Source organism: Platalea leucorodia (assembly GCF_965183815.1).
Source record: "Platalea leucorodia genome assembly, chromosome: 4".
NCBI classification, from domain to species: domain Eukaryota; kingdom Metazoa; phylum Chordata; class Aves; order Pelecaniformes; family Threskiornithidae; genus Platalea; species Platalea leucorodia.
Window position 1 is genome coordinate 67,411,449 of NC_138826.1, and position 19,108 is coordinate 67,430,556.

Below are 19,108 nucleotides of genomic sequence, written 5' to 3' on the forward strand. Positions count from 1 at the left end.
AGGAAGGGAAACCAGCTTGCTGCCACCGGGAGATAGGTCAGAAATGCAGCTTGAAGAAAATTATTAAAAATTCTTTTCTTTGGGTGAAGAAGGAGGGGGAGGGTTAAATACACATACACCTCTCCTTTCCAAAAGCTGTGAACTGAGGCCATCCCCACCCAGCAATGGGAAGTGGGTGAGCCCAGCCGGTTTCACAGCTCTGCTTCCTTTCTTTGAGACTCGGAGGTGGGAAGCGCAACGCGCCGAGTGCCAGCAGGGGCGGGGAGGTAAAGAATAGGTGGATCAACCCGGGGGGGGGGGAAGAGAAAGGGAGAGCAGAGGATGTTTGGGGGTGGGGAAAGAAACAGCACATTGTTCTTTCTCCAACTCCACGGAGCTGAGCAAGTAAGAATAAAGTCTGGCACCATATTATGTTTTTTCCAGGGGAGTCTCTGCCTATGGCTCTTGGCCCAGACATCACCAACACAAGAGGAAGAGAAACAAAGCTATGAAATTGGGTGGTCCCTGAGGTTGCTGCAATCAAATGATAAGGAGGGGGATGCTGATAATGCAGTTGCATTGAAATGGCACTTCCAGAGGTTGCACAAAGGAGAGAAAGGAAAGGCAGGGGATGGGCTGAATAACTGTCTGTCTGGCCTCTGGACCTTCCAGGTGGGAAGAAGGAGCCATGGACAGATAATCCTACAGGGAAGTCAGGCATCCAGAGGGTTCTACAAAGGTATCCTCATGCAGATTTCTTCTTGAAAGCCTCTCCCCACATGATTATTTCTTTGCTGTGTCCACTTGCTGGTAAAAAGTGATCTTGAGACTCCAATTCCAGGCCAAATGCAGTAATAAACAGCATCATGCAGGACGTGCAATTCTAAGAACAAGCTTCTGCACGGTCATAGAAAACACTTCATGTCCTCACTGAAAAGTTGGACAAAAGGTCATTTTTGAAGGAAAACTAGTGCCTGGCGCTGTGCATTTTGCTAATGCATTTCCAAGAGTTCTCTCTTTCGGAGAAAGAGTAAGGTTGACACAATGCCATTGCTTTGGAGACTGTCAACTTTTCAGATCCTAAAAGCCAGATCACCTCCATGGTGATACTGCTTGGGAGACAAGCATGCAACAAAATCCTTATTAATTATGTGTCAACGGCCCAACTCTGTTGTTTGATATGTTGGCAAACTATGCAGTAATCAGGGGAGTTGCTCAAAGCCGTAACCGGTGCCATCTGCACCCAGTGAGACTCTGCTGATTTAAATCTCAGGGCTTCTGCCCTTTACTCTGTTCCACTGTTTGTTCATGTCATGGATGTTACCAAAGACAAAACGCTGTTGTTGTTGTTGCAAGCCAGCAGCTGCACACATAAAGGGCGAGGATGCACGTGCTGAGATGCACCTTTCAAGTTCATTTGCTTTTAAGAGGCAAGGGTATTTTTTACAGCTGCCTCACTCTGTATGGTAAAAACATAAAGCAAACACCTGCACCTCTCTGCTTCATTCCCCTCTTCCCAACGTATCACATAAAAAAGATGATTGTATTTCTAAAAAACAAAGCTGATTTACCGCCACTCTATCACTCACTACCTGTTGCAGAGAAACTCACTCTTGCACCAAGGCACTATAAGTCCCAAGTCACTGTGATAAATGTTAAATCTAAACTCTATTTGTATAAGCTGAGGCACAACGTGTCAGTGCCTCTTGGAGAACCAGGGTACGATTACCTCGGGTTTAATTTTCCTTTTCTGGTTCTGCTGGATATAGTTGCTGTTATCATATCATAAATGATGATTGATCAAGTGAAGAGGAATTAACTAACCACAAATACTAGGCAACGGGGCTATATCTTCTTTCTAGTTACCCCTTTATTCACAGATAAAAACGCCTGTGGAACCAAGTTTTAATGAGCAGTAGAAGGTACCAGATGAACATATTTATGCTGTACATATATAAAGTGGGTGCCAGGAGGAACACGTACAACACCCTTCCTCCACCTCTTTCCTCACCCCCGCATACGGTGCCTGTTAACAGGATTTGTGAGCGCATTTCCTGAGTAACTACTGCCTTACTGGAAAATTTAAATCCCTTCATTGTTTGGTACCCGGCATCCTCAGCTATGTATATGAAGCCTGGCATATTTACACCATGGGTCCTCTGACAAATCTACCTGGCAGACCTTTCATTTAACGCTGAGAATCCTGGCCTCGAGTCATCCTTACTACCAGACGGATCTTACAGCTCTATATTAATCATTTCAGGACTGATTAGCTCTATATTAATCATTTCAGGACTAATTTACCGCTAGGAATAAAAAAAGGCATTAATCTGGTTTAGCATAGATCTGATTTCCAATAGCATTTAAAAACACAAGTTCGCAACCTGGTTATTGATTCTTCATTTTAAGGCAGTGAATTTTGAAAACAGGGAGAAGGGAGGGCTGCAGAATTCAGAAATGGACGGTCCACTGATATGTTAGAAATCTAGCAAAAAACTTCTCCCTTCCCAAAACAAAAGTTTTTCATACAGCATTACTGAAGTCCCAAGTCGTAGGACTGTTCAGTTTTAGAAGAAAGATCCTACACGTAATCATCATCCCTAGCAATAACGAAGTGCTAACCCATAGTGCTGCCTCAAGTTGCTCCTTCTCACCCCTCCCCAGCTGTCCCAAGAGCACGCTACCACAAATCTGCATCCACTTCAATCCTCCCTGATCCACAGTGAAACAAATTTGCCCTGGTAGCAGCAGAGGTTGGAAAGGATTTGCTGAAAAGCAGAGATCTGACAAGACAAGGTTATTGAAGATGTTTTGCAGCCGTGGCCTGCCAGGACTGGAGCCCAAGGCTGGCATCCTGGGAGAGTCCCTGTCATGTGCAGACTTCACCTTCCTGGAGAAAAGAGTGGGACTGCTTACATTTTGCCTAATTCACTTCTAAATGTAACTCCATCTCCTTCTGAATATCCAAAGATTCAATATCTAATACTTTAAAATGTTCATAACTCAGCCTGCAAAAAAAAGAGGCTTATGATCTAATTCTCAAGGACTAAAGAAAAGAGAAAAAAAATGTCCAAGTTGAAGTTTTGGGGCCGTCATGCACAGATCGATGGAAGGCCATCTCTCTTCCAAAGCCTAATAACTCACAAATATCCCATCCAACTACCTTCACGCTTTCAAGGGAAGTTCACATTTTGGCACATAAGAAATTATATCTGGAAAGGAACTGGGGTAGGGGATTTCCCCGGGGCAATGGAGGTTCATAACTGTAATTAAAAGAAAAAAAAAATGCTTTACAACCTCAACTATGGATTGTTCCTCCTTAATAGATGTTAACCAGTACTGAATGCCATATTCACTGAAAAGATGAAAACTGCATTTACAGTTAACTTCTGGTGAAGTTGCCAAGCAGATGTTTATTTTTGGCTTCCACATTTACTGAAGCCAAATGCTACACTGAATTGGGATTTCACAAAGCCTAACTGCTTTTCTTCCAGGTTACAATTTTGTGGGAACCAAAAAGGAAAAAAAAAAAAAAAAAAAAAAAAGGAGAGGGGAAAAAAAGCAGAAAAAAAAGCTGACTTCACTTTTAAGTAGGAAAAAACCTGGTAGCATCTGTTTCTATCATGTCTGTTTATATTATAGTTTAAGTAAGGTTAGAATTGTGCAATCTTTATTGATAAACTTCCAAATCCAGCACAGTTCCATCCAGCACATGTGCAAAAGAGGAAAAGTCACTGGAAGCGAATCCTGTGTCAGTCAGTCTTTTAACTTCTGCAAGTCTGTGTGCAGACTGTTTAGCACTAATTAAATTACTGGCAAGTCGGGTTAAAGAGGAGTGAAAGAATTCACAAGCCCCAAGTTTGCTGTTCTCAGCGTTACATGGGTATTAAATATTCCTTCTCCAAAAACTGGAAGATAGATTTCACATCAATTTTGAGGCTTGATCTCACAGCTACCACAGCTGCTGATGCAATGCAAAACGCTAACCTGGGACAGCAGAGGGACTTTAATTCAGTGTTGTTTTTCGTTGTGAATAAGCAGCGAACCACACTGAAGTAATCCTCTGAAGTAGGAGTGCACACTGTTCAAGGCATTGATTTGGGGATGAAACGCAAAACCAAGATCCTGGCTACTTCATTAGAAAAAGCGCTTTATGACTTTCTTAAGAAGAGAGGTATAAAGCCCTGGTGCCTGGATCTAGTTCCAGCTTGAAAATTACACCGTCTCCCGTAATTCCTCCCAATAATTTAAATTGGAAATAGGGTTATTCACACCCTCTAAGCAACTGCTGCAAACTATTGCAATGTGCTGCTAAATAATTGCTAAATAACAGTAACCTCAGCAGTTACCAGAGTCTCTAAAGTGATTTTGCACATGTTTAGGTGAAAGGTGCTATATCAGTGCAAGGCTGTAATTCACATTAAACAAGGAAGGGTGCTGGACGTTGTTTAAACTCTTTCTTAGAACTATTTTTTTTCCAAGCAGCCACCTGACAGCGCATTTTCATTCATCGGCACATTCTGCTTGAGGAAGTTGTGGGTAAATAAACATAACTTGGCTTATTCTCTCGCTTTCACTCAAGTCTGTGAGTTCAGAGAAGCCTCAGAACTGCCGAGAGCTTTGCACATCTTTACAATGTCTCTTCTGCCACAAAAGCAAAGTCACCTGGTATCATGTGGATCTTTTAATTTTGCTCTCCTGGTTATGCAGTCCTTCAAAGAAAAAAGGAAGTGCTATTTCACTATGAGAATTGCTATAGTACAAGAAAAACCTGGAAAGTGCCTTTCCTCTTTTGAAGAAACGTCCATACCTTCAGGCACCACAACGCTCATTAAAACACAACACCATACTGCTTGACCACCTCAAATTCCTAATTAACCCAGTGGAATTTTGAAGCCTGGAGAGATTTTAAAGTTGAGTTTATAAAGTTTAGGCTTTTGGATTAACATTGATGAGCAGGGATTCATTGCGCAAGGATGGTAGGCCACAGAGATTTTATCACGGAAGGTACACAGATGTGTGTGAACAGCACAGTTGGAAGGGTTAATGACACAGAACTATCAGAAGCACCTGTATTGAGTGTATTTTTCTAAATTGATCTAAGGTGGATCAAAATAGAAATACCACTTCCTGATGGGAATCTAGTGAACCATAAACCCACATCCTATCTGGAAAAATACTCTTGGAAAACAAAAAGATTGGCAATCATACGTATCAAAGCCTCACCCAGGTTATTTTGCTCCAGGGCTTGCAGATCACTTTGCAATATTAAATTTGTTTTTGTAAAAGCACTGCTCCAGTATTACATTGTTCTGCCTGGACATTACCTATTTAATGGTCCCTTTTTGGAAGGGACCGTCCTAGAATTTATGACAGAACATGGTGGAATTGCTACAGAGGGAGGAAAGGAGTTTGCTAACATTCCTTCCCCATCCGTCTCTGATTTCTGAAAAATATTTATACCCCTGAAGGTAGAGGAACCTCCTGTTGTTCCCTTCTATTTACTGAAAGTAAATTACCAGGGCCACCCTAATGGCTCAGTGGAGAGAGTAACACAGGAACACTCTTGCTCCCCGCGGCCAGTTGGGCTTGGAATAGACGTGAAAGGGTGAGGAATGAATTACGCTTTCCTACAATTAAGTGGCTGGCGATCAGGCAATTTTGCAGCCTTAAACGCATAATTCTAGCTTTCCTTGCTAGAAGAAGAGTTCACAACTGCAGGCAGTTGTTCCGAGCAGTTATGGGGAGGGTTAACTTTGGCGGGAAGAAATAGCAAAGCAATTTTTTTTCTAGATGGAAAGCTTTTGGCAAAGAACTCCCCCAGACCCTGTGATCTCCAGGACTGTTGCCCCCTTTTTCAACACACACAGACACCTTTTTTGGCACATGTTTTGTCCGGGGTCAGTTGAACAAGGGAGAGTTAGCACTCAGATTTCTGGGATCCCCTTGCCAAAAGCTAAGCTGTTAGGTAGTGCAACAGCAGCAGCGCAGGCTTCCCACTTCACCCTGCCAGTGACCTTCGCGCAGACTTGGACATACCACCTTCCTCAGGGTGAGGAGCAATTCCCTCTCATGCTGCTCGGTCCAGAAATTCATCTCAGCAAATACCACAAATCATGTCAGACTGAGCAGGACTATTAAAGCAGTGCTGTGCAACGTGAATTGCTGTCCACAAGGGACTAGAGCAAGAGACTGCCTAACCCACTTTGTTTAACTTTTTACTTAAACAATCCTGAAAGGGGAAGCTGCGTTGCTACTCTGGAAATTACAACTTTAATCTCATTTGAACCACGCATTCCTCAGTGAAACTGCAGAAATAATTTAAGAACCGACTCCCAAATAAGACATTTTTCTACATTTCCTACATTTCCTGGAAATATATTACTTCCGATGCTGTGAAGTAAAAGCAGGCTTATTAATTTAACCAGGTTAAAGTTCTTCCAGTAGCCCCAATAAACTCTAATGTCAGGCTAATTACATGCATTTCACCGCTTTTGCATTTTCACATTCCTCAAAGCAACAACATGCAACACCGCCGGAACATCGATCATTTCCAACTCAACCCCACAAACCATTTGCACATATTGCATTCATCGCTCACTCGCCCTGCATTGCCCATGGCAGGAATCAATAGCGCTTCGTTGAAAATAGAGCAACCTTCGTTTCCCCTTAATGGTAACGGCTTCCTCAAGTTTGCTTTAACATGTATGCCGCAGCTCAGAGGTCCCAACATTTACTGGGTTGTTTAAACATCGTTTAGAGTTTTGCTGGGCAGATAAGAAGAATAACTTGGGTGTACAGTAAAACAAAGATATAGCTGTTTGTGCCAAACATTCAGTTTATGGCAATACTTCATAGGAATTATTCCCCATAACAACTGAACTGTCATATCCTACAACTACATCCCAGGCAACCTCCCAGCTGAGCTCACTACGGCTGCTCTCTGATGTGCTCTACATACAAACACCCAGAACTACCCAGATGTTCTCTATGTAAAACATTTGGTTTGAGACACGCAGCGCTTCTTTCCAAAAAGCCATTACATTTGTTTAATGGACTCACACAGTTCAACTAAAATATCCTGGAGCAGACATTTGACTGCAACTCTACTCTACAAGCCCCATCTGCAAACAGAAAAAAAGAAAGAAAAAGTAAATGAGAATGCTTTACATGATTTATGCTGTCTTTATGATCAGCCAGTTCATAAAATACAAGCTCTGCTCTACAGACAATAACACAAATGGCTTTCAAGTGTATTGTTTAGTCCTTGCCTGTGTTAAACAAATATTTCAATTGAAACAAAGGGCCGAACTCTACTCTTCGGTTTACAACAGTGTTAATGTAACTGAGAGCAGCATTTTACCCACGGACATCACAGGGGATGCGATTTTTTTTGTTTTACGCTCGGAGTGAGTAATGACATCCAATAACGATAACCAGTTACATTCACGGCTGCAGAGTTTTCCTTTCATCCAAGAAAGGCTGGAACAAGGTTAAAGTACAGCATGAAATCCCTCTCCCCGATGAATTCCTCACGAGCAATGTGCAACCCACAAAGAGGCATTTCACAGGTCCTGTTAGACCACGTTTTCATCATGAGACGCCAGAGAGGATGGGAGAATACATTTGTTTTACCAAAACAGAGAGGCAGGTAGAAAACTCTGAAACTGTACGCAGAAAAAAACCCTGTTGTTGAAAAAGACAGCTAGTCCCTGGCCTGGATGTAAATGCACTGCACAGTCTAGCTGAAGGCCCTCGTTCCTCCCAGGCTGTGAGGACACAACGGTGACCAAGTGGTACCAATTGGTGATCAACAGTGGTACGCAGTAGCTACCAGGCTCCGAGACACAACAGCTGGCAAGCTTTTGAAACATGGGCACCATCCCTTCAAAGTGTGACTACAGCCATGAAGAAGACATTCACTTTATGAGCGACCTTCCTGAGATGGTTACAGCCATACAAGGAACATCTCGGCTCAGCGCAGCGCTGGAGCTGTGGTCGACCTCAGCTCTCCCCGCGGCTCCGCCACAGACTTTCCCGATCAACCTCAGGGAAACCACTCACACCCTGGGCTCCCAGAGCACAGCTGTGACAGCCAGCTCCTATGGGAGATGGAGCTTAAACCCACAGATCACTATTTCATTATTTCACCTCATTTCAGCACCCCAAAGAGAAAAAAACGTGATAAGGAAAGGAACGTGAAGGATGCTATGCCTCATGTATGGGCCTGGTTAAAAATGTGTCTTCCTGAGAGGGCAATGTGGATGCCTCTCAGTTGCATCCCTACACAGGTCAGCTAAGCCTGTATTGCTTCCAGCAGGTATTTTACAGGCATTTTCATCCTGCGCTGGAGCACACCTATCTCATGCTCCAGGCCACGTAGCGTTAGAGCATGCACCAGCCGGGAAGGTCGCGCTCTCCCCTCTTCTCCTCCCAATGGCTTTTTTTTCCTCCATGCCAAAACAACGACCCGCAGCACAGCCCTGCCGAAACTGCTGCCAAGCACGGCGCTGCGCCAGGCGTCCCCCGGCATCCCTGGCCACCTGAGGGATGGCTGGCCTTCGCTCCTCCTTCCTGAGCCCAACTCCGATGGGGAAGCTACGAGATTTGATTTGTGCAGAGTGCGATGGCAAAAATACACAAATAAATAACAGCTCCAAACACGTGCCTCAGGAGCTGTTTTTTTTAACATGCTTTGCCATCTTCCCCTGTCAAACTTGTGTGCAAAAGACTTAATCTTTTTGCATCAATGACAAAAAGCCACAACAAAACACCATTTAACAAAAAGGAACATTTGTTTCACTACCACATGGCTCAAACAGGTATTTTTATCCAACCCTCATTGCTACCTTTTGTGATCAAAAAAATATTCACACTCACTTTTAAAATAACACTTGTACCTCAAATAAAGGGAGATATCATTCACCATCAGGCGTTTCATGGAAATTAGAAATTGTAGCAGAGATGAAATGCCTTTTTGTGTATGGGAAACATGATATGGAGGCTTTGAGATCTCCGTCGACAGGAGGACCCGAATCTTTCTGATCTACCCATGAATGGCTAAATTTAGTCTCCAAACTTGGCATGGTATCTTTGGTATCTTTTCACAGGAACAATGAATTTCTTTTTTTTTTTTTTTTTTAAGCCTAATACCCCTTAACTAGTGTCTTTATTCCAAGGCAGTAGCGCTCAAGCCCAAATACGCTGACTCAGCTCCTCGGCACAGCGAGACATTAGGATAATTGCTAGTCCCTCAAGCTGCCAGACCTCAGAACAAAGACACTCGGCTCCTCCAGCCTCTCTGCTTAAGTTGTCCAACATGCCGGCCGCCGGGCCAGGGTAGCCAAGGGGCTCTGGGATTACCACAGGCCAACGTCCCCCGGCAAGGCGAGGCAACAGGGATAGAGCAGCCCGCCAAGCACCGATGCTTCGTCACGGAGGCAGCCAGCCCCATGCAAGGCACGGCAGACCCTCCCCTTCACCAGGCTGGTGTCCCAGGGGACCCAACGGCAAAGGGCCTTGGGCGCCATGCCGGAGGTGTGGCTGAGGTGAGGCGAGAAACACTGGCAGGGAGAGGGGGAGCCTGAGGAGGCACCCAGAAATTAACAGTTACGTTGGTCGCATATTAACCTAAGTGACTTCAGCTATCTTCTTAATACTTATAAACCACAAGACCCGCATTTATTTTGTGATTTTGCATTCGCCTCCAACTGGCCGGGATGGTTTCGAATGTGCCAGCCATGCCAACCCCTTTTCCCATAGCTGCTGTGTGGCTGTTTTTGTTTTGTTTTGTTTTCTGTGTTGTTGGGGTTTGTTTGTTTGTTTGTTTGTTTGTTTTTAAATGGAAGAAACCAGCCATTAAAGTATTTTATTATTTTCCTCCGTTGGTAAAAACAGAGCCTGAAAACGTTCACACTTGAGTAAGACGCAGGACTTGCATCCCGTTGTGGGCCAGTGGCAGCTATGAGGACTGATATCTCATAAACCACCAGAGCTAGAAGCAAATCCCATCCGTCTTTGGAGAGTTAGGGGACACTAAGCATTTATACTATGCAGTAGTTTAACAGACTGAATTGAGGGTTGGTCCATGGTCTTTAGTTCAAAATATAAAAAATACTGAGCTCAAATGAGAGTACTAAAACGGCGCAAGAACAAGGGACAGCTACAGTCTCACCCCCTCCACCCTCCCCCTTTTGCAACAGGCAGCAAAGGTTACCGGAGGGCCTCCACATCTATTGAACATCTGGCATTTTTGGTGTGGGTCCAGGATGTTTGATGGGTATGGCCAGACACCATACGTGCACAGAGTATCTCACCCAGCCCCCTAGTGTTCAAAGGTCTAGGATCCCCTAATTTATACAACGCACTATGTTGCCTGTGAAGACATGGTGATAAATATATTCTGTTTAAAAGCAGATACTTCTCAAATCATAACTTGCAGATGCTCAAAGTCTTTCATGTGGGTAAGACAAATGAGAGCCATAGAGACTGATTTTGTAGCCAGGGAGTACAGGAAGCAACAGCAGGAGAACACTATTGAAAGCCTGGATACACTTATGGCTTTAATGAATTGGTCATCAAATGTAACAACACACATATGCAGTTTTTACCTTGCTTTGTAGTTCGCTCCCCGCCCCCCCCAGCTATTCCCCATATATCTGGCAAAGTGGAAATTATTTTGAGTTTGGTTTATTAAATGGGCACACATGGTACCCACATCTGCTGAAAGATATTTGAGGGAAATGCTGACAAATACCATTTGCATATTTAGTCAGAGACCTTTTCATCTGTGACATTTCCTCTGACATGCCAACTACCCAAAGTACATCGACCCATCAGGGCTAATGACAAGAGCTTTTTTCTATAAAGTGCCCGGTGCACACCTGGGCAATTTAGGGACAAATCCTGACTTACATAGGAGGCAAGAAGAGACAAGATCAATGCTCTCTGTAGGTCAGAGATTCCCACACCAACACGCCTATCACTGGTGGCATGCAAACAACCAAAATTGTACGCCAGAGCTGGGCACTGGCAGCAGCCTCCACCCCTGCCCAGGTCAGGAGCTGCTGAGGCTCTGGCGACTCTGCGCAGAGGAGGAGTTGGCAGCTGCCACCCCCGCTTCTTGCCATCCATGCTGCAAGCTCCTATCCCACCCCAGCCCAGAGGCAAACCTGTGCTTCTGGCTTCGGAGCATCGTCCAGGGCTGCGGCAGAAAACATATGGTTTGGTCCAGCTTTACACAGGAAGAGCATACAAGATGGCAATGAGGAGAACAACAGAGTCCTGCTGAGAGGAGCATGGTGGCACAGTAAAAGGAGATGCTTTGGCGTCAGCATCCTGGTTTGTGTAGATAGAGGGTACGTAAGCATGGTACAGGAGGAGGAGACCCGGGCCAGGGAGATGCCCACATCAAAGCAAAGGTCAGCAGCCAATTTCCAAATTCCTGGTATGTGGGCTTTGGAAACACATCCCATATGCTCTACATTTGGATTACCATGGCTGTACACACATTGAGCTGCCGGTGTTCAAGGCTGATATACCTGGAACTGGTTTTCCGCCCACATTCGGCATTCTTCCTTGGCACTGTCGTGACCACCACGTGCCTCCTCCCAGTTCCTCACTCCAGCAATGACTCTCTAGTTATTTATTTACCAGACAAAACACAGACTAACTACGATTACAGTTCTGTAAAGAATAAACAATTGCTGACAAGAACTGCACATTCCACACGGTTTTATTCAACATGTATGACCCCAAACTACAATATATACAATAATTGTCTCCACATGGCAAATCCACATTGCGGTTCTTAAAAAATAATAGTAATTTTTAGAACACATGCCACCAAAAAATGCAGTATATTTTAGCCATATCTAATGAAGGACTTTGTACAAGCAAGCTCCATTCTGTTTTGTTCTCTAGCATATGGTGCTGTGAAACCATTTGTAATAACGCTTAGGGATTTTATAGGGTTTTTAGCTGAAGGCTGCGTTATAAACATTGGCTCAAATTCTGTTGTGAATTTCACATTTAGAGGGTTCCCACTAGGTATGTATCAGGCCAAAATGTGCCCTGTTAATTAGTCTAACTTCCCTATATTAAGTAGTATCCCTTCAGAAAGGGATACACTGAGACACAGGGAAGTTAATTGACCTGCCCAAAATTATTCAATCCAATGGCGGGGGAGGAGGGGAGGGGAAAGAAGCAACAGTCTCTTGGAAACTTTTAATTTCTTCACCTGTAAGAGTCCAACATCACTGGAGGAACATCACTTGATGTCCACTCAAAGCTCAGAAAGAACATGCTGTTCTTTAATTTGGTCAAAGATCGGACAAGCTAACGTATTCAGATGACCCCTTACTGGCTAGTCATTAATTCAGACTTTCATACCACTGAACCATACTCCCCTGAACAAATCTGCTTCTCCAAAAAGAATTCTCAGTGCAGAAAACAAGTATTTTGTACTAGTGCCTTTTCCCCTAGTGACCTGCATGCTGTAATCAGTTACTACTGTCTGCAGCCTTTGATGTTCAGGTCTTCTTTGGCATTTCAGTTATACAAGTGTTTATGTGAAGACTGTAGCAATTTTATACAATCAGGTAGTAACTCCTATTGTAATAAGCCCACAATATTCACAAATGTGAATTACATTAGATTAAATCTGGTGGGGTTTTTTTTTCCTTTTTTTTTTTTCCTCTTTTTTAAACCAGAGTCTCAGAACACATCTAATAATTAAGGGTAGAACAAATAACAAATTAACAGCAAAACTATTTTCAAGCCCATATACTCTTTCCAACTTCTGTTCATTCCAGATCTAGAATTTCCATGCATGCTTTGGTACAATTTTTACAGAGGAGGACCGGAGTTTCACTAACATGCCTTCAGCACCATGAAAACATTGTCCAGATTTAGTCACATTATGAGTCCCTAAAAGAACTCAGTTTGCACGTATAAATAAATAAATAAATAGATAGATAGATAGATAAATAAATAAGGTTTTGGCAATACATTTTGCAAGAATCCCTCTTCCACTGAGGAACCTCTGGCCCCACGTAAGTGTTACATGGCAGGAGAGGCGTAGGCTGCACAAATTCTGCTGGCAGCTGCCAGCTCAGAAGCAGGGAGCAAGGCAGCGCTCTCTGCGCGGGTCACAGCGCTGGCACGCAGAACAAAGCGAGAGGCAGCAGCGCAAGTGGAGTACAAAAGGGCCAGGAATGGAGACCAAAGCTGAACGTCACACAGGGACAAAAGCCCAGGGTAAAGAGAGAGCCCAGGAGGCAGGAGAGACTGAGCTCTGCAGGAGGCAGCTCTCATCCATAGGACTCCGATGTTACGTACTCTGCGTGTCTGGAAAAATCAGGTATTAGGTTGTGCACTCAAAACTAGCTGATACTTCTGATGATTTTGGCTTTAATCGGCAAGTTTTTCTTTCTCATGTGTAAAATGGAGCAGTGATACAAGCCGTTGTTACTATTAAAGTGTATTATCGTAGCTGTGGAAGCCACATTCACGAATCAGGATCCTGCTGTGCGAAGTACTGTACGGGCACTTCACATCACAGCAGCGCTGTGTAGATACTTCCACTGGTGTCTGCAATAAAGGAAGATATCTTAATAAGAACAACAAAGAACCTCAAAAAAAATAAACAGTTCTGTGTCAGATTTGGACATTATCCTGCAGAAGATGGCACACTGAGCAATCAAGATAAAAATCAATATGAAGTGATGACCCAGGTGCTAACTGAAGCAGAAGTTCTCAGGAAAAAAATAGAAATATATATGGAAATGTCATTAAAGATGATAAGAGAATTCACGTGCACAAGAGGGAAGAGAGGAATACCGACATTTTCTACGATATCCACAAAGCAGACAAGAGAATTGGGACGAACGTCCCACCTGGCTTTCACTGTCCTCAGTGACCCATAAGCACGCTTTTATCTTGTTATGTGGAACCTTTAAAAACCACACCACAAACAAATGGTTGTGTGGCCAATGAGGCCTCAATTACTGCCATGACAGAGCTGTCATTGTTGGTATTCATGTTTTGGTTTTGTCATGATAGGGAGAAATACAATCAGCAAAGCAGAGGTCCTCCTTTCATGTAATCTGTTGCTGTTTCAGGGTTTCAAAAACCCTGTGTGAGTCTCCAAAAGCATCATGAAGCAGAGCTGTTTCAAAGCAAAGATTTTCACTGGAGTTGCAACTAAAAATATTTCTCTTGCTCTAAACTTTGGGATTTTTTTCACAAGATTTTAATTCTGAAACCAATTTCATTCAGCAACATCCTTTTACCTGCACTTCTATGCAAAAAGAGATAAATAACACACACCACCACACATAACACGTGTGCACAAACATGCACCACATGCCTGTTTTTCATGCTGGGCTGCAGCTTGTCATCAATTCCCAAAATAATTAACTTTCTGGAAGAACGGCTGGAGGAGAATAGTGCTTCCTCCACCTGCTGGTGAGGAAGAAGAAAAGATGTCCTGGCTCTCAGGCGGAGAGAGGGAGGTGAAGGCAAAGGGGAGGCCCCTGCGGCTACTCCCCATCGCCTCCCAAGTGCAGCCCAAGGAGAGAAAGGGAGGAAAGCTCCTGGCTTTTGCAAAGGGCAAAAGCTCTCCCGAGGGGAGATGGTAACTGAAAGGAAGCGCAGATAACACAGGATGCTTCACAAGAGGCTATAACAAACCACCAGCAACGTTAGCAAGCTCCAGGTCCAGCGGTGGCAGGGAGAACAAATGACTCCCAGCAGAGCACCTCGCAGGAGGGCACCCGCAGGGAGCTGTAAACCGGCCGGGGTATCGAACCCCGGGGTTAAACTCTGCTGGGAGCGTTCCAGGCTGCTAGCAGGGTTTACCTGGTGTCTTCCATGTTTTAGAGAGCTACATGCTCCTTTACTAACATTAATTTAACTAATATTAATGCATTTTTGTATCCAGGCATTACTTTCTGTGTAATGTCAGGAAAAGACAGATAACGAGACTGAAAACACCTATCTGTAATTTAAAGTTGCGTTGTAAGGAGTATTTACTCCAGTGGAGTCATTTACTCAAAGAAGAACCCAGCAGCATCTACTGTCTTCATGCACCATGCATGGGATTGGCCAGAGGTAGTCAATACATAGCTTATCTAAGGCTGACATAAGTGTAACTGTGGATTTCTTGGCTAACAAACACTGAATATGTAACAGAACAAAAGCTCGGTTCTTTGGTTTAACATGTGCAAGATGACAAGTGGAGAAAACACCCACAGAAACGTCAACATGAGTGTCACTTCACAGGCTTGCGATATCATCTCTTCATCCTTACACTTACTAACAGGTGCCTTAATTTAAAATATCATAAGTTACACAGTGTATACTGCGCCAGTACTAATGAAGGAAATCTTGCTGGCAAAGTTAAGCACCTCATATGTCATGTAGGGGGCAATATTTTAACTTATTAATATTTTCGTGCAGGACGCAATACTGTCTGTAGTCACTGTGGTAACTAATACACAAATTCACGTAAGTTGTTTCCAATAACAAACTAAATGTATCATACAATCTACCCTGGAGCTTTATGGCTGGAAGCTTTACAATCATGTTCCACTGAGTTAAGAGGAAAGACAAAGAAACTACAACAACGTGAATAAACCTGCAACCTGTTAATAAGTGGCAAATACTACTTTCATTCAAGTCAACAGAAATCCTGCTATTGATTTCCAATAGCGTAGGACTAAAGCACATCTGTAGCTTGGATTGAAGTGTCTTCTCACCTTGGTTTTACTTCATTAACTCAAATATGCCAATTTCTATTTCATTCCTGAGCTCTCTATTTATTCAGACGATGACAAATCCAGATTTCATGCTTCATATGAAAAGCGTGGCTAATCATGCAAGTATCTTCATGAAGTGCCGTACAGCTAAAGAGATTGTTAATGGACAAGAGAAGCAGAAAGGCCAAAGAGGAGAATCGCTTGGACAAGGCCGATGACTGGGAACACAATGCCGCTGCCAAGGTCCAGCTTTGCAATCTGTTACCATGCAGCTTCAAATACCTGCTTACCACTGAGTAAAGAAAAAGATGATTACCTAAACCAGTAGCAGAATAGGAAGGAAACAGACTGGACTAGAGCGACCTTGGGACTCTCGCTACCTAGCTGCCGCTTGCGAGATGATTTGCATTGGAAGTGGTGCAAGGGACGGTGCCGGCCACATCGCTCGCTCCGTGCATCCCCTGCTGGACACAGGGCAGCATCCAGTCCGACCTGCTCATGAACGCTGCAAACACTGCCCACTAATAAGAACTGAGGAGAGGAAAGGGAAAAGAAAGGGGGTGGAAAAAAACTGAAGGAAAACTCTGCCCCTCTCTGATCAGTCATCCTGTCGGTGCTCTCGTCTCAGCCACGGAAAGCAATCAGCCTTCGCTGCAACAGCCAGCCAAGGGAACTGTCAGAAAACAAGAAGCGTTTTCCATTCACTTAGGTCTGGCTGGATTCCTAACAACTAGCTTTTATTCTGCAAGCAGACAAAATACGGATATTTTACATATGCTCACATATGTTAAAGTTCAAACAGACACCTTACACCAGAACTCTCCTGCAGACTAGTTAATAATTATGAAGTGCCACACGCCAAGGCTTGTATTACTACAGTATAAAACTCACACCCCAGTAAGGATTTGTTTAGCTTCTGCATACCAGCCGATAGAGCAAGTGTAACATTTTTACTGCATTTAAGATTGCATGGGTATTCTGATTTCAACCTTCTCCATTTCAAGATGGCATTAGCCGTATAAATTCAGTTCAGACCGTATCATCCAAGTATCCTCATCTGTGTAGCTGAAGTGCTTGACAGTTAGCAAAGTACGGAAAGACCAGGTGTGTTGTTAACTTAGAGGAGGTACACATCTACGCTGCATCCTTTCCTCTGAGAGGGCCCTTCCCAAAACCACATCTCATTTACAACACAGTCACCTTTTTTTTTTTTAATTTATCAAGTCTTTTAAAAAAGGTGTTTTCAATGTATTGGCTTATTTACTACATTTTGTAATGCAACTAAAAAATAATCTACTTACAAAATAATAGTTAGTATATAACATAGCCCTGGAGCTTTTGTTAGCCTGAAATTGTAAAACAGCCAAGCCAGCAAACTTTAAAAATCATGGACTGGGAGTGAGCATGTGCAGAGATGTCCATTTCTGGTTTCTCTTTAGCCTGCCTCCAAATGAGCTAATAAACTGAAAGCATACATGATATGACTCTACAACTTGGCTGAAACTCTCATTTTCACTGTCGACGCAAAGATATTTAGTTGCAAAGTAAGTATCCCTTATTAAAGCCATGGCATCTGCAATTTCATTTTCTGTTTTACAGTTGCTTCTGCCTCTGGGTGCGTGTTGAGCTTCCAGGCAGCCCAAAGGGAAAGATAAATGAGACAGAACCTGTAATGTCACTAGGGAAATGTTTTGCTTTTAGATGAAGTCTAGGGAAAACTCAATTAGTCTACTTCACATGAAAAGCAGTGCTAAGACCTCTTTAGAAAGCATCTAGTTCTCTGGGCAGCCTTTAATGCAACGCCTGCCTCTCATTCGCTTGCCCTCTGTGAATACTTACATATTTCAGGGAAGGAAAAATGACAATAACTCTGACTAATGCGTACATTTCTTCAATTGCATTTCTGCACCCTGCTGGAGCACTGTACCAATGAGGAAATGCTGAAGCCGAGTTACTGCTGGACAACCTCCGGGCTGCTTGAAGTCTCCAGGCAGCCGGCACCGCTGAGCGGTGAAACGGATTGTAAAAACCAAAGGGGCTGGGTTGCAGTCCCTGCAATTTTTTTAGGTGTCAGCAAAGTTCAGGTCACAAAAGTATGACTGAATCACGGCATTTTTAACCGGAGAACCAGCGTTTGCCATTCTGACAGTACTCTGTGAGCGGCTCTGGTTAGCCGGGGGACGTGACAGGTTTTGCTAAACCGTGAATTTCCAGTGGGGAAAGAAAAACTGTTCACAGTGGACCCGCATGTAAAAACAAAACAAAAACAATAAGCCACCCTATTTTTCCAATAATAGCACATCCTTTTAAAATGTACCGATGTGTTACCACAATACCACCACCACCACACCCCCAAAAAAAAAAAGTTTCTCTACAGGATTCGCGCTCCAGACAAAGCCCCGGAGCGAAGCGGCCGCCGGCGGGGGGGGGGTGCTGACCCGGCCCCGCCGGCTGCCGCCGCGCCAGCCCCCCGCACGGAGGGGTCGCCCCGAGGGGATGCGCCCAGCCGGCTCCGTCCCGAAGCCGGTGCCGGATACAAAATAAGATCTATACATACAAGTAAAACAGAAAGGCAAAGGGAAGCCCCTCCGCCTGCCTTACCACTCTGCCAGAAAACCTCTCGATGGCCCGCTTGACTTTGCCATAGGTGCCTTTGCCCAAGGTCTCCTGCAGCTCGTAGCGGTGCTTCAGGTTGTGCTTGTGGTGATGCCGCTTCACCCCCTGCTGCTTCCTCGCCGCCGTTACCTCCGGGGACGGAGCCTCCCCGAGCGGCTCCTCCATGGCCGCTGCTGCCGCCGCCGCTGCCTCGCCGCCGCCGGCCGGCCCGGAGCCGCAGGAGGAGCAGCGGGGCTGCAGGGGGCTGCTGCTGCTGCGGCTGCTGCTGCCGCGGGCGGCCGCCTCGGCGCCCTCCATGCCCGGCGGCGGCGGCGGCGGGCGCGGCGTGTGAGCGCCCCGCCGGCCTCGCAGCCTCTGCCTCGGCCCCGCGCCCGCGCCGGCACCATGGGGCGCGGCGGGGCGGAGCGGGGCGGGGGGCGGCGGCGCCCCGCGCTCCCCTCCCCTTCCCCGGCGGCCGCACAGGCGTGAGGCGGCCCCCGCGGCCGCTCCGCCCCGCCCCGCCCCGCCTCTCCCCGGCCGGGCCGGGCCGGGCCGGGCGGGGGCGGCCTCGGCGGGGCCGGCGCTGGCGGCGGGGAGCGCGGCCCCGCGGGCGGCCGGGCTGGGCCGGGCCCTCCTTTGTGCGCGGAGGAGACGGCGCTCCGCCGCCGCTCTCCCGGGCCGCTGGAAGAAGGGGCCTCAGCGGGGCTGGCCCCCGGCGCGGCGGGGAGGGCGGCCCGTCCCCTGCCCCGGGGCTGAGCCCCCCGGCCTCTGCGCGG

At 45.4% G+C, this 19,108-nt stretch overlaps 1 protein-coding gene across 1 annotated transcript in view; it reads right to left on the reverse strand.

Moving 5' to 3' along the window:
- NUAK1 (NUAK family kinase 1) overlaps positions 1 to 18,650 on the reverse strand; it is a gene marked incomplete at its 5' end in the record, with an annotated part of 49,721 nt that extends 31,071 nt beyond the window's left edge. Inside the window, one exon of the mRNA XM_082309588.1 lies at positions 18,339 to 18,650. Coding sequence (XP_082165714.1) covers positions 18,339 to 18,650 — 312 coding nt within the window. The remainder of the gene's footprint in view (positions 1 to 18,338) is intronic.
- Positions 18,651 to 19,108: the final 458 nt, after the last annotated feature.